The sequence below is a fragment of the Poeciliopsis prolifica genome, unplaced genomic scaffold (genome assembly GCF_027474105.1).
Source record: "Poeciliopsis prolifica strain line A6 unplaced genomic scaffold, Auburn_PproV2 SCAFFOLD155, whole genome shotgun sequence".
In the NCBI taxonomy this organism is placed as follows: Eukaryota; Metazoa; Chordata; class Actinopteri; order Cyprinodontiformes; family Poeciliidae; genus Poeciliopsis; species Poeciliopsis prolifica.
The window spans coordinates 67,547-83,997 of NW_026562530.1; the positions used below are offsets into that span (position 1 = coordinate 67,547).

Genomic DNA, 16,451 nt, shown 5'->3' on the forward strand with positions numbered 1-16,451 from the left:
AAAGACGGTCGGCATTTCACGCTCCCTCGCTGCTCTCCCCCACGACTTTAATTACAACATTTCCATTATTGGCCAAGAAAGTGTTTGCATCCTTGGTTGAAACTGACCTTGGCTGTTTCCCCACTGTTGCCATGGCAACAAATGAGATGAGGAGAACGTGCCGCTTCTATAAATGTTTTCCCCGCACTCTGAAAGCTGCAGTAAATCACCAAGAACTGGCTAAAAATAGCAGCAATTACTTTTATGTCTTTACTTATGTTTCAGCGGTACCTGGAATGGAGTCTGGCTGTTGTAGTTCTTCACTTCCTTGTCGGCTCCACGGACCAGCAGCACTCTGGCACAGTTATCCTGGGAGGGAGAACAGAAAAAAACATGAAGCAGAACCAACCAGAAACATCCTGAAGATCCGAGTCCTTTAAGTTCTCCTACTTTGTTCTGGAAGAACGGCGATTATCTTCCAGTGACAGAGTTTTCCAAGAGGTGCAGGGAAGAGTGTTCACCACCTCAGCATGTCATTACTAAGTGAGAGGCAGCAGGACCACCTGCAGCAGGAGTGGAGCTTCTTCTGAATCTGTTGCTCCACTCCGACAGGAAGAGGGAGCCGGGGACGAGAGAGAAGAAGAGCGCTGGCGCGAGCTGAGGGGCTTGAATCTGCTGCACAACTCGCCCACAATGTGCTGCACCACGCATGCACCGCGCACACATACATGAATATAAATAGTTTTTTTAGAGCCACAATGAGCTGCGGAGAGTTGGCAGGAGAATCACAAACTGAAGCACAGCCATGATCTGAGCAGAGCCGTCAGCTCCTTCCATACGTTCTGCCGTGAGACGCTTCCCTTCTCATTGAAATCCTGCGGGTTATTTTTACCCGTCCACCTGGACCGCAGCCAGTCCTCCAACACGCTGTCCTTCCTCCTCAGAAACGCTCAGAAATGTGGCTGAATCACTCAGGACAAACGGGAAAATTCATTAAACGAGGAGCAGAAACAAAGATGGAGGTCAGAGCAGAGCTTCACGACTCTCCCTGGAAACTTTGATGCCAGGGTCTTCTGCAGCCGTTTGTCACTCTTGGAAGGGTTCAAGGTCATCTGGACTCCATTTGGACAACGTTTCTCGTTTCTCCAGTACTGGACGTCCCAGCAGATCCAGTCAGGGTCAGCGTGTGCAAAGTTCAGAGAAATGACCGAAAAACCACAGGCCTCACTCAGGTCAAAGGTCATGATAATGGGTGAAAAGCTTCCCTCGAAAAACAAACTTCATGCAAAATTATTCTCTTGGAAAACAAAACAACGAAATGAGACGAGCCAGAAAACGAGACGTTTGACCACAAAGCAGAATGAATCGACTGCAACTGGTCTGATGATGGACCAGAGCAACTTACTGGGTTTGGTTTGGAAACATTGTTGTTTATATTTCTCATTTAAAATGATGAAAGTAAACAAAATGAGATGAGAAAATCTGCTTTTTATTTTGTTGCCCAATATCTGTTCACATATATTCTGTTAAATAAGCCAAAAAAATCACCTTTCCTTTCTGAAACATTCATGTTTGAGGTTTATTAATACTTTGGATTAATTCAGAGACAGATGGTGAAAAATAAAATAATCACAGTGTGGAGCAGATTCACCTAAAATCAGCTGAACTATCCTCAGTGCAGTTTTATATTTTTATCAAGTTGCAGGAAATGAATCTCAGTTTTGGGGATTTTTCTCATCCAGATATCATAATAATTTATCTGGAAACAGTTTTCAGTAACGACTGTTAAAATGACAGTGAAGCCTTCATGATGATCAGCAGGAGAATTGAACCAATATTATTTTTACTTCACTGGTTTTCTTGGCACCACAGATAATTTCAGTTGCTGAGATTTAAAAGCAGCAGAGGGAATATTTTCTCTAAAAGCCAAACTGAGAGCAGCAAGTTAAACGCTCTCTGGTGTGCTGCAGCACAAACGATGCTGACCTGCAGCACAAACGATGCCAGAGGCTTCAGAGACCAGCTTCAAGTCGAGTGGCGTCTGGAGAGGGTCACAGCTTGGTGTGAAAGTCTGAGCAGCTCCTCACAAGAGAGGAAGAGAGGAAGCAGATTTACCCTCAATCTGACCTGAAGACTTGGATTGTTCACCTGGAAAGATTCACTGAAACCAAACTGTCTGGGAAAACACAGAGTTTGGTACCAAACTCTGATAAATGAAGTGCTTTAAACAGTTTCTTTATTTTTCTGTAATATCCTGCAGAGCTGTTTGTCCTTTCTGTGTGAATGAGCCTCATAGGAGTGAACCTGTTGTTCATCAAATCCCATCAAATTTGTTTCCAAGATATAAAAACATCAATTACTTGTTGGGTTTCTTTGTTTTAAAAGACGACATCGCTTCTTGACTTGCTTTTATTTCTGAATAATGAAAGGCTGATGGATCCTTTTCTGTCATCTCACACACAACTTTCACTTCCTGGAAATTTGTAGAGCAAAAGCAGCTAAATGGATGAAATGATGTGTGGGTGGTGATTATAGGAGTTATATGATGAAAAGATTAAAAGCAGAGCGCTCTTCACGTTGAACTTCAGCTGTTCACAGTAATTAGAGGAAGACCCAGCAACTCGACTTTCCTCCTGGGACCGACTGGAACATCATAAATACTAGCAGGGACGGTAAATAACTCGACTCCTGGGAAAAAGAAACAGAGCGGAGCGGAAAGAACGGAAGCTGAGCTCCTCGGATTGAAGCTCCGGACTCTGCGGTTTCCTGTCAGGTCTGGTCGATGTCATGGCCGCCGCCTGTGAGTGGAGCTCACGTTTTCCTGCAGTCTGAACCGAACAATGAGGAGCATGAAGGCAACGCAGGCCAGACGGAGAACATTTCACATTTCTCTTATTGGGAATAATTCACTTAGATCTGAAGGGTTATGCTGTGAAATACTGAGCAGTCAGCGTCTTACCAGCAGCAGCAGAACAACTTTATGGTTTTTAATGAAGAATATGGATCAGAAATCTAAATGGGATCAAAAGTTTTGGTCTAAATATGAAGCAACAATGGACAAAAATGTCCACATGCAAAAGCCTTCAAATAAAAAGGGAAAAATTTTCATATTGAAATATTAACTTCCATTCAGAAATTATGTAACAGTACAGAATCAATCTGCATTTGTTCATGTTTCCGGGTCAAAAACTTTATTCATATTTATTTAACTTTCCACCATTTTCTGCTGAAATCTATTATTAGAGCTGAAATGTTTCTGGTCACCAGAGAAACAGAGCGACATAAGAAGCTCGTTTTATTTAAAGAGCAATAAAAGGAGTTTTATTTCAGAACCATTTGTGGATGTGTTACATGAGAAATGTGTTTTTTCTCTTAATAATCAATAAAGATGATCAGGCTGGGAAAGTTTGTTAAACATTGATAATGGAAGTTTAGTTTTTACTAAAAACACTGAATATTTTCTAATATTCTGCATCAAACCCAGGATTTTACTTTCATGTCATAGAAAACTTCACTTTCCAGCATAAACGTTTACGATCAGTGGCGACAGGAAACCTGCTCACCTGGTTGTAGTTTATTATTTTGCTCACCTGGTTGTAGTTTATTATTTTGCTCACCTGGTTGTAGTTTATTATTTTGCTCACCTGGTTGTAGAGGGCGCAGATGTGCAGGGCGGTGTTCCCCGAGGCGTTCTGGGCGCTCGTCAACGCTCCGTAGAACAGCAGATGCTCCAGATGCTGCACATGGCCGTGGCGGCAGGCCTGCACACACACACACACACACACACACACACACACACAAACGCACGCACGCACACACACACACACACACACACACACACACACACACACACACACACACACACACACGCACGCACGCACACACGCACACACACACGCACGCACGCACGCACGCACACAAACGCACACACACACACACACACGCACGCACACACACACACACACGCACGCACGCACGCACACACACACACACACACACGCACGCACGCACACAAACGCACACACACACACACACACACAAACGCACGCACGCACACACACACACACACACACACACACAGTGGTGAGAGGATCCTGCAGTGTGACGCCTTCACCACTAGATGTCAGTGTGGTGCAGAGGAGGAGAAGTGAAGCGGAGCAGCAGCTGGTAGCAGCTGGTCGCCTCAGTTTGAACCCAGGAGCAGAAAGACGGAGGAAAGGAAGTTAAAGAGAATCAAACCTGAAATAAAACCCACCAGAGTCACAGAGAGAAACTCATCTGTCCAGATGTTTATTAAATACGCTTATCTTTAGAGAAAACCCTGAATGTGTAGACTGTCTGACCTTTGAACTTGTTGGGTTTGTATTTTCCCTCTCCAAAACTCAAATTCATAATTCAAACTGAAATAGAAGCTGAGTTTAATTTCTCTATGGAGTCTCATGAATATTTCTGAGAAAAACATTTCAAACTTAATGTCAAATTTCAATTTCAACTTCCAGAAAAAAGTCAAAGTAAAACTTTTCCTGTTTGACTGAAATTTAATTTGTGTTTCTGTTAAAATGTATTTACATATATTTTTATTTCTGTATGTTTGGGCTGATCATCCTGCCACTGTCATGTTGCATTCACAAAATGTGAAAAAATTGACAATTCAAGTTTCAGATTCCATATAAATGACAAAATAACAAAACAACTGACAGATATTAATGATCTGAGCTTCACAATTGACATAAATGTTGAATGAAAGGAAATATTTCATAAATATCAGCAGGATTAGAGAAAAAAGAGGTAAAACAAACAGTCAGCATCCAGCCTGGATGCTTTATTAAACTTATATATATTTAAAAAGAGTCAAAGAGAAACAACCTCTGATGTTTACACTTCTAAAGCTAAATATCACTTTATAACCTTTTATGAAACAAAGTGCTTCAGCTGCAAATCACAGAGGAGATGAAAAGCAAGCAGACTTTAAAATGCACTGACGCATTGTGCAGACATTAAAAATGGATGTTGCTTATGTTGCAGGAAAAGTCATTAAGCCTGCAAACATAAGCAAATAAAAACAGCTGAGCTGCTGCTTGTAGAGCTGATGCTCGTCATCATGGTGAGTATGTCAGAGGTCTGGGAGATGAAGCTCCTCCACCTGAATTATACATCATGTTTCATCATCTCTGAGTTTATGAACAATTACAAACAATGGAACAGAAACAGTGAAAATCCTGCATGATGTCACGAGAGAAATGAACTTTTCCTCTCAACAGAAAGTCTTTTCTGAGTGGAAAAACTTTGAGGAGAAACATGAATATGAACGTGAAGCGAACGAAGCGGCAGCAGCTTCTTCTTATCAGCTATGAAACGGGACGGATGAGGAAGGCTGAGATTTTACAGCCTGACAGGGAGGAGATAAGCAATCTGATGAATCTGAAGGCCAGAACACACAAGTGTGTGTGTGTGTGTGTGTGTGTGTGTGTGTGGTGTGTGTGTGTGTGTGTGTGTGTGTGTGTGTGTGTGTGTGTGTGTGTGTGTGTGTGTGTTACCTGTGGACCTCGTGCCAGCCGTTCTCGTCCTGGCAGCAGACGGAGGCGTGTTGGCGGAGCAGCAGCTCGCAGCAGCCCGGGTCTCCGCCCGTCACCACGCTGTGGTAGAGCGGCGTCAGGCCGCGGCTGTCCTTGTAGTCTGGAGACGCTCCCAGCTCCAGCAGCGTCTGGATCACAAATGAAAACAGGAAAGTTTTCTCGTCTCTCTGAAGCACCGAGAGCCGAGCGGCTGCAGGCCGACGTAACGTCTGAATGGAGGGTTTGAGTCTTTGGAGGAGGAAGTCGGAGTTTCCTCACCATGAGGATGAGCTGGTTCTTGGCGCGCGCCGCTTTGTGAAGGGCGGTCAGGCCGTCCTTGGCCCTGAAGTCCAGATGAGCTCCTCCGTTCTTCAGGACCTTGATCATCTCCACGCCGCTGTCCAGCTGGGCCGCCGCCGTCAGAGGGCTCTCTGCAGGAAACACACCATTCAGAAAGCAAATCCACTTCCTGCAGCTCTCAGACGGTGAAACGTTTGTTTTCTTAAGCTCAGCATGGAGACGAGTTTCCAGCTGCTCCAAAACTCCTGGGAGGAAGAGTTTGATCTGAACCTCAGGAGAAAACTCCGTCAGTTCAGCACCAAACGCTCTCAGGTAACAGATGCAGAGCAACGCTGGTCTGAGGGAAACGAGACGCTCCTGCTGAGGAACCAGAGGATCACAGAACCGGATCAAAACCGGATCAAAACCGGATCACAGAACCGGATCGGAACCGGATCAAAACCGGATCACAGAACCGGATCGGAACCGGATCAAAACCGGATCAAAGCTGGATCACAGAACTGGATCAGAACCAGATGATAGAACCGGATCAGAACGGTTCAGACGCAGCAGCTACAGGAAAAAGTATATATTATCTTCAATTAATAATTTCCTCTGAACATGATGAAGACACTATAGAGTGATGGAAAACCAAAACTAAACGAACCAAAACTAAACGAACCAAAACTAAACGAACCAAAACTAAACGAACCAAAACTAAACGAACCAAAACTAAACGAACTAAAACTAAACGAACCAAAACTAAACGAACCAAAACTAAACGAACTAAAACTAAACGAACCAAAACTAAACGAACCAAAACTAAACGAACCAAAACTAAACGAACCAAAACTAAACGAACTAAAACTAAACGAACCAAAACTAAACGAACTAAAACTAAACGAACCAAAACTAAACGAACCAAAACTAAACGAACTAAAACTAAACGAACCAAAACTAAACGAACCAAAACTAAACGAACCAAAACTAAACGAACCAAAACTAAACGAACCAAAACTAAACGAACTAAAACTAAACGAACTAAAACTAAACGAACCAAAACTAAACGAACTAAAACTAAACGAACCAAAACTAAACGAACCAAAACTAAACGAACTAAAACTAAATGAACTAAAACTAAACGAACTAAAACTAAACGAACCAAAACTAAACAAACCAAAACTAAACGAACCAAAACTAAACGAACCAAAACTAAACGAACCAAAACTAAACGAACTAAAACTAAACGAACCAAAACTAAACGCACCAAAACTAAACGAACTAAAACTAAACGAACCAAAACTAAACGAACCGAAGCAACTGAACATGGAAAACAAAATGAAAGTAAAAAACAGAACAAGACAGAATTATACAACCAGTTTATCAGTGAACTGGTTTCTCAGTGAACTGGTTTCTCAGTGAACTGGTTTCTCAGTGAACTGGTCTGTCAGTGAACTGGTTTACATCCAGTATGATCTGGGCAGCATGAATGACATGGAGACTTTCCTGTTCAGAGTTTGAGGTTCTGCTCAGATCGAAGGAAGAACCTAAAGTATGACCAGTTTGGACCACAGATGGTACGGGAAGCCACAAGTGCCACAATTAAATAACTTAAAAAGTGCCAAAAATAAAAGCATCACATTTTGTTAAATTAATGATTTTTTACTATTTACAGGAATTATTTGATGAGGAACAAAATGCATTTACTTTACGTTTCCATATTATTTCAGCCAATCAGCTGGGAGAATCCTGCTGCTGTGATTGGTCTAAATAAAAGACATTTATCTGCATCAATCAAACTCAGATTGTCCTATTTAATTAGATAACATACAACTGGATGGCAATTCATTACAGATATTGTATGATAATGTCCTAATTTACATACTTTATAATGATATTTTGTGCAGAACAAAATTGAGTTGAATTTAATTTAAGATAAAAATTCTTGTTCCAAGTTTCAGTACAACTAGATATACCATGTAGGTCTATCTAGCAGACACTCACAGAAAGATAGAATATAAAGTATTTATAAAAAACAGAATAAAGAATAAAATACTGTACAGTAAAGGCAAAATTTCAAAAAAAGTAAAAGTTTCCTGAGGCAACTGTTTCCCTGACTCTCCCTTCATCCTGAAACTTATCTTCAAACTTCACTTTTCTTCCCTTCAGGTTTTTGATCTGATAAAGCAGGTCGTCTGATTCTCTATTAATTATGAGGCGCAACAAGAAAACAGCACAGAGGTGATTAAAGCAGCGCTGATGATGCTAAACAAGGTCATCAAAACAAGACACCAGTAGACAACAAACGTCCCAGTTCAACATAATCAGCTTATTATGGACCAGCAGCCGGCTTGGCCCAGAAATGATCAAATTCAAGTATTTTGCAGGAAAAAGCAGCTTTATAAGGTCCAGATCCCAGGAACCGAATGTGTGAAATGTTTGAAAACATCTTTGAAATAAAAGCTAAAGACTGAAGATTGTTCCTGAGCAGAAAAGAGTCAGGAGACGGAAATACTTTCAGGTCATAAATAATAAAAGAAGCAGCAGATATTAAAACATAAACACAGAAAACACTCAAAAAACAATAATGCTCACAGAAATAACTTCAGACTGAAAGAAAAAAATGAGAAAAAATCCTGAAATTATCCAGTGGAAATCTGATTTAGCTTTTTAATTCAACAGAATTATTAGAAAAATATCAAAGTAACAAAACAGGCCTGGACAAAAATGATGACGTTCACATGACATGTGAACACCTGTTCACCTGTTGGCTTGGAAGCTGAGAGGAGCAGAAACCTGATAAACGCTGCAGAAATCCTCTGATTCCCTCCACAAGTTGAGCAACAAAATATTCACTGACAGGTTGCATCGTTATTGTCCAGGATTTTGGAAGCTAGTTGCTGTTTTTAAATGAAAGGCGTCTGTTGAACCCAAGTTATTCAGTGGGATTCTCTCTTTATTACTGTTTCCAGTTTATCATCACTTCTGTCAGTTGAAAGTTATTACAGCAATCATTAAGTTATTACAGTGATCATTAAGTTATTACAGCAATCATTAAGTTATTACAGTGATCATTATTGGTTATTACAGCAATCATTAAGTTATTACAGTGATCCTTATTGGTTATTACAGCGATAATTAAGTTATTACAGTGATCATTAAGTTATTACAGTGATCATTAAGTTATTACAGTGATCATTAAGTTATTACAGTGATCATTAAGTTATTACAGCGATCATTAAGTTATTACAGTGATCATTAAGTTATTGCAGTGATCATTATTGGTTATTACAGTGATCATTAAGTTATTACAGCGATCATTAAGTTATTACAGTGATCATTATTGGTTATTACAGTGATCATTAAGTTATTACAGTGATCATTAAGTTATTACAGTGATCATTATTGGTTATTACAGTGATCACTAAGTTATTACTGCGATCATTAAGTTATTACAGTGATCATTAAGTTATTACAGTGATCATTAAGTTATTACAGTGATCATTATTGGTTATTACAGCGATCATTATTGGTTATTACAGTGATCATTAAGTTATTACAGTGATCATTAAGTTATTACAGTGATCATTATTGGTTATTACAGTGATCATTAAGTTATTACAGTGATCATTAAGTTATTACAGTGATCATTAAGTTATTACAGTGATCATTATTGGTTATTACAGTGATCATTAAGTTATTACAGTGATCATTAAGTTATTACAGTGATCATTATTGGTTATTACAGTGATCAGGGGAAGCAGTGGGTTTTTCTCCAGCTGGAGTTCTGGAGGTTTGGTTCTGGTACCAGAGGTCGTTATTTCAGCAGCAGCTCAGCCGAACTGCTCCTCTTCCTCCTGCTCACCTTCATCGGTCCACTCAACGCTGCTCAACCGCAGCACAGACACTCCTGACAGATTCATTACATAATCATAAATAAACAGAATTATGAGCCTCAGCGCTGGAGGGAAGTCAACAGCTCTTAAAGCAACGCATGACGGCAACATGTTTGTTGCTGCCTGAGGCAACAAGATGAAGGTGGAAACGACTGGAGCTGATCAACGCAGGAGAAAAAACTCACCTGGGCAACATTTCACCTGGGCAACATTTTACCTGGGCAACATTTTACCTGAGCAACATTTCACCTGAGCAACATTTCACCTGGGCAACATTTCACCTGAGCAACATTTCGCCTGGACAACATTTCACCTGGGCAACATTTCACCTGAGCAACATTTCACCTGGGCAACAGTGTCCTGAACAGCTGATAAGCCTGGTGGAGTTCAGAGGGTTGAACCTTCAGGTCCAAATGAAATGAAAACTGTGGACCACTGGGTAACCATCCGGTTCTGGTTCTGGTTCCGCTCAGCCCAGGTAAGATGGTGTAGCTCATAGTGGACCCAGATGTTCTGTCCAGTCCTGACGTTCCTCTCGATCCTGATTTCACTCCATGTTCCTCTCCAGGTTACCACTGTTCATCTTTCCTTCCACACTTTTTCCTTCCACTCAACTTTCTTTGAAAAAGCTTTGGTGCAGCTTGATGAGTTTTCAATATTTCTTTTTCTCACAATGTTCACATATTTTTTTAGACTTTTGGGTTTTCATGAAGATAACATGAAAACTATTTTTTCCAACATTTCCCTTCAGATGTGATAAATTTATATGATGTACGAGTTTCACTTTCTGAAATTAATAATTCTGCTGTTTTAATTTACAATATGTTGTATAAAACGTTGAGGTATAATAAACTTTTGCTTCACTTTGTGTTTTTGAAATATCCATTTCTGTACTAATTTTGTCTTTTTTGTTCTGTTCCATTTTGTTTGTGTGTTTTGAAGGTTAAAAATGACCAGAATAAAGAAATGAATCTAATTTAAATTAATAATATTGATTTGCACGGCGAGTAACTGACTGAAAAACAGACGATGTGTTCAGGGTCCGTCCGGATCTCTGTGTTTCTCCTCTGGAACCAGGAACCACCTTCTCAACGCACTGACATCAGAACTGGGCTCATTACCCAGAAGCCTCCTGGGCCCAGGATGTTCACACCTGGGAACCTAATCAGCAGAGAAATGCTTCACTGCAGCCAGCAGGGCGGCGCTTTGCCTCGCGGAGCCACTGGAGGGTCATGAGCTGCAGGGCTGATGCGCCGTTACGACCGGCATCATAAAAAACAGAAACTGGACGACAGCGAATCCATCACCCAGAACCAAAGGTCCGTCAGATGAACTCTTGTTTCTCTAATTCGGTCTTGATTGGATCGCTGCCTTTACATCGACAAAGTGGACGAGAAACTAAATGTGAAACATGACATTTTAAAAGAAATCATGTTTTTTGATCAAATGTTTCCAGGATGAGGAGGATTTTCTGGGTCTGGATTTCCCTCCAGAACCAGAACCAGAACCATTTCTTTCCCAGAAGTCTTTCTTTCTGTTGCTCAGTGAGTTTCTGCTGTGTTTGTGTCCGGCCTGCAGACTTACCACCAGAATCCCCGTCGTGGTAGTTCGGGTCGAGGCCTCGCTCCAACAGCTTCCCCACTTTGTCCACCTGGTTCTGCTGAACCAGGTCCATGAACTTCCTCAGGTTGGCCTGCACACACCGGAGGACAAACGGGTCATCAAAGCAGAACGCCGAGACAAAAGGATCCATTTTCACAAAGTACAATTAGAGATACGGGGAAAGGTCAAAAAAGGTCAAACATAGAAGAATAAAATGAAATCAAGTTGAATGTGGAGATAAGACAGGAGGGGGGGACGGGGAGGACATCGGGGGACAGGGCAGGACGGAGCGGCTCCTTTCTTTCTGCGCCGCTCTGTTCTGTCTGCTTTCTTTTCAGGCCGTGAGATAAAAATAGATAAGAGAGCAGCTCCCTGAAGGAGAGAAAGCAGGAAGAATGAGAGAGCAGAAAAAGATCCGAAACAAAAGCTGCTGCAGCAACCAGCTGCTGCAGCAACCAGCTGCTGCAGCAACCAGCTGCTGCAGCAACCAGCTGCTGCAGCAACCAGCTGCTGCAGCAGGTACAGTGACTCTGATCATGAATATTCACTGTGTTGAAGGATTATACGAGTATTTTGAGCTGCTTGTTTGCTAACATCCCTGCTGTGGTTCGTCTGAAACAGCTTCATCTATGAATCCATCACTTAAACGTTTTAGTAAAAAGCTCCTTTGTTCAACCAGCAGATTTTAATTTCATGATTTCTTATACAGTTTGATTTTGTTATGTCTGAAATTTTGACAGAAATGTTAGAAGTTCTGCTCTGCAGTCCATCAGCAGCAGCCCCAGGTAGACGCTGCTCAATAATTTATGAATGTCTTATTTATTATAGTTTCAGTGGTGACTTTCAGTTTCATTTATAAATACTCTGATACAGATAATCTGTGGAAAGATCGATCTCTACCAAGTCAGAGCCAGGAGCCTGGGCTGAGTGCTGTCAATCACTCATGTGAACATGCTGCTCATGGGAGAGAAACAGCTTACCATTACAGGAAAACTGTTGCTAACTAGCCTAAGCATTTATTGCTAAAGCACTGCAGAGAGCAAAAGGGAGGATGAGCAGCGTGTACTTGAGAGGGATTGACAGCGATAAGACCCGCCTCCTGGCTCTGATTGGCTGACCAACCATGTATCTCTGTAGTTAGCACTGGGAGAAGCAACAGGAGCTGGACATGGTGGTCTTCAGAGCAGTATTCCTTGCTCTGAAGAATCTTTCAGAGCAAGGAATACTGAGACTTTAACATATTTTCATCAAACTAAACATCTATTTTTATTTACCGCTAAACTGCTGGCGCTAATTAGCATATTGAGCTAACACAATGCTAACTAGATGTTGCCTGGATGTTGACAAAGCTCTGAGTATAAATACTGATCATTTTACCACCAGCTGCACTGAGAGCAGAGAATCATCCAAAGTGACTCAGTTTCCATCAGACTGACGGCTGCAGTGACTCACCAGCGGCTCAATATCTGGAAATGTCAAAGGATCATGTTCGTGGCCCCGCGTGTGTCTCGTCTTTTATTTAATGTCCCCAGTCCAGCCTGTCCCCTGTGTGTCTCTGCAGGCCTGATGAATCAGAATGAGCAGGAAAGTGTGGTCTCCTCCCTGCCCGTCCTGAACAGGGAGACAGTCTGGACATTGATCTGCTGCTGCTCCTCTTTCTACCTCACAGCAAAGCAACAGGATGGAAATGTTGAGCTAAAATATCACCTTTTAGAACCAGAAATATCCCAGAGAAACACTTCTTCACATTAATAACATTTTGGAAACTTGACTGTATGTATTTATGTCCCTGTTCCATATTTATGAGCATCTTCCTCCTCTTGCCTTTCTTATTTTCCTCCCTGGTTGTGTTCCTTCCCGTCTCGCTTCCCTGCAGTCGGATATGAAATTAGAGCTGCTGTCAGACGGTTTCACCGGCTCCTGTAGGAGAGAGCTGCCACAGACATTTTGATTTGGCTGCACAACAAGATTACAGAGGCTGCAGGACAGCAGCCCAGAGCTGGAACCAAACAACCAGGAGGCTGAAAACTCATTTCGATTCATATAGGAGGAATGGAGGCAGGAGGAGGAGGAGGAGCCTGCTCTTCATCTGCCAGGAAGAAGAGCATCATTCCAAATAATTATAAAAAAGAGGACAATAGAGGTAGATAAGAACTGTTCTCCTCATTTCATTCCCTGATAGGAAGCAGAAATGACCAGAAACAAACAAACAGTCTGAATCCAACCAGACAGGGAAGATTTTAAACTGTAATCTGAGATTCTTGGTGTCTTATTCTGGCGGCGCCTTCGATGTGAAGGTGTCTGAGGTGTTCAGGTTGCACTTCCCAAAGTCTGTCAGACTGAAGTGGGAGGAAGTGGGAGATGTTTCTCCATGTCTGGCTGCTCATCACACCAGCAGGGGGCAGCAGAGTCCACTGCGGGCCGGGAACAGCCGAACCTCCAGCTCGTATTCAAGACTCCGGCTTCTTCAGGTCAATAATGAATCGGTTCATTAAGGAGTTCCACAGGCCTCAGTGTTTGGTCTTTTTGTTTTTAATTCAGGAATATTAAACATATCGACTGGTATAAAGTAAATATCTGTTGTTATGCTGATGATGAACAGATTTTTCACTAAGCCTGACTAATCAAATCGGATGGATCAATAAGTGATTCCAGTAAGTCTGGATCCTTCAGAAGCACATCAGCTGTCCCTCCATTGACCTTCTAACTGCAGAATTTGACATTTTGAAAATAAATTTGCTGAATGGGAACACGCCAATTATGGAAAAACTCATTTTTTGTGTAAAGTTTTGATGCTATGATGATGTTGTTTTTTTTTGGTCTAAAACTTTAATGGAAACATTTTTTTACATCACGAGTCACATGATCAGCAGCCAGATGTTACTGCAGGCACATCTTTCATGTTTCTCATGTAAATGATTTGGTATGATTCAATCTTTTATCATTCAAACACCTTGTTTAGTTTTTCTCAGAACAAACCATAATGTGCATAGCAACCTAACTTAGCAACAGCTAATTTAATTGCAGGGAGTAAAAATGAAAAGGTAATTTGCGGTAAGTGAAAAAAGATGCATGCTGTTTTGTTGCGGTAAACATCTCTGTCTGGGGAAACACTAATTGCTTTATTTACCTCTCAACCTTCAGCTGACAGTCGCTCTAATGATGGCAGCAAACTTTTCAAACGTGACTTTTACAGAAACACAGTGAAGGTGTCGCGTGTCCATCCTTACCTTTGTATGAAGTTTGGCAATCTGCTTCTCATCGATGTTGGGCTGTCTGTAGACTCTGCTCTTGTAGCGAAACTGTTGGAGGAAAAAACGATTAAACGTCTTCAACTGGCCTGTGTTCATGGCCACTAACCTGCAGGAAATTACAGATTCCCTCAAACTGGAAGTGGAAATTGCTCATCTGTAGAAATCAGCATCACTGGCTGACATGAGAAAACATGAGAAAACAACGACACCGCGAACATATAAAGACTAAAATCTAATATGACTGCTGTGCATCTGAACCGTCCGGGCTGTACGACGAATCGTTTTGGATAAGTCCAGTGATTTTATCTTCCTGTTCAGAGTTCAGTCATCTAAACTGGATCTACTGATTCTCTGCTCTCTTATCCAGCAGCAGCTTCACTGCAAAACTCCTCATTGATTTAAACGTTCTGCTTCTGACCATCACGTCTCCCCTTTGGGTGGGTCATTGGTTCTGACCCATTGTGGTTTTGGGTCAAATCCAACTTCACACTTCAGAGGTGAATTGATTTCTGGTTCACAGTTTAATAACTCCTCATTTTGACTCCTGTGATTTGACTGGGACATGAATCTCTCGTATCCTGTTACAACAAACATCAGGGATTTGGGATTGAACCAACAACCCAAGCATAATGAATAAAAACAGCAGGTGGCGCTACATCATTTCAAAAACTTCAAGTGTCTTTAAGAAATATTCTTCAAAGGGAAGTTATAATAAACCTCCAGAAAATGTCAGCAGTCCCACCTTAAACATGCAAAGCAATAAAATTCTGTCCTGGTAGAATAAAAATAAACTGACTTGAGTTTGGGTTCAGACGTCAGCAGTACTCAGATGAAAGGATGTTAGATTAGGATCATATTAAATGTCAAATCTGTCTGATGAATATTACAGATGTAACGGGGGGTAATAACCAAATGAAAGATTTCTCTGCTGCTGCTGAGCGAATCGGAAACTCAAACGTTCTGCGGCTTGATTAAAAGCCATCAGCTAACGAACTCCAGCCGCTCTGAGGTCGGCCAGGAAGCAGACCTGAACTCGGATGATGCTAACGCTGCTATCGGTCAACCAGCTCTGTGTCCATACCTGGATCAGCAGCTGATGGGAGATGAGATGTGAGCAGTGAGCTGGGAAACGCTGCGACATTTCCACCGACTCATCCCAACCAGATTACACTAACGCTTTGCTGTTTTTAATATTCATAAGGAACAAAACTCTGGAGTTTCTGAAAATTTGTTTTATCGACCTTTGAAATAAAACGTATAATATCACCAGATGAGAGATGAATGTCAAACTGCAGGTCTCTACTGCTTCCCTTCATCCCTCCATCTTCTCTCCATCTGTTCCATATAATAATCTGTTATGTTTCACCAGCAGGAGCTGAAATATATTGTTGTAGAGAAACATGTCAGATTGTGTTCATTAAAAACAAAGGATTTGGGATCTATGCCAAGTCTCAGATGTTCTTGTCATGCTTTGAGTTTTGAGGTTTAATATTCATCTTCAGGTCCAGTTAGATCCAGTATCAGCCACAGAACCACAGACCGGCTCCACAGATCAGTCCAGAGTGTGTGTTTTACAGAGTGTGTTTTACAGAGTGTGTGTTTTACAGAGTGTGTTTTACAGAGTGTGTTTTACAGAGTGTGTGTTTACAGAGTGTGTTTTACAGAGTGTGTGTTTTACAGAGTGTGTGTTTTACAGAGTGTGTGTTTTACAGAGTGTGTGTTTTACAGAATGTGTGTTTTACAGAGTGTGTGTTTTACAGAGTGTGTGTTTTACAGAGTGTGTGTTTTACAGAGTGTGTTTTACAGTGTGTGTTTTACAGAGTGTGTGTTTTACAGAGTGTGTGTTTTACAGAGTGTGTTTTACAGAGTGTGTTTTACAGAGTGTG

The 16,451-nt window shown here is 41.5% G+C and overlaps 1 protein-coding gene across 1 annotated transcript in view; it reads right to left on the reverse strand.

Annotated features, from left to right (window-relative positions):
- Positions 1 to 16,451, reverse strand: part of LOC129356072 (SH3 and multiple ankyrin repeat domains protein 2-like) — a gene marked incomplete at its 3' end in the record, with an annotated part of 128,318 nt that overhangs the window by 67,194 nt on the left and 44,673 nt on the right. Inside the window, 6 exon segments of the mRNA XM_055025686.1 lie at positions 271 to 348; positions 3,624 to 3,743; positions 5,519 to 5,683; positions 5,814 to 5,965; positions 11,294 to 11,402; positions 14,542 to 14,613. Of these exon segments, the coding sequence (XP_054881661.1) occupies positions 271 to 348; positions 3,624 to 3,743; positions 5,519 to 5,683; positions 5,814 to 5,965; positions 11,294 to 11,402; positions 14,542 to 14,613 (696 nt within the window).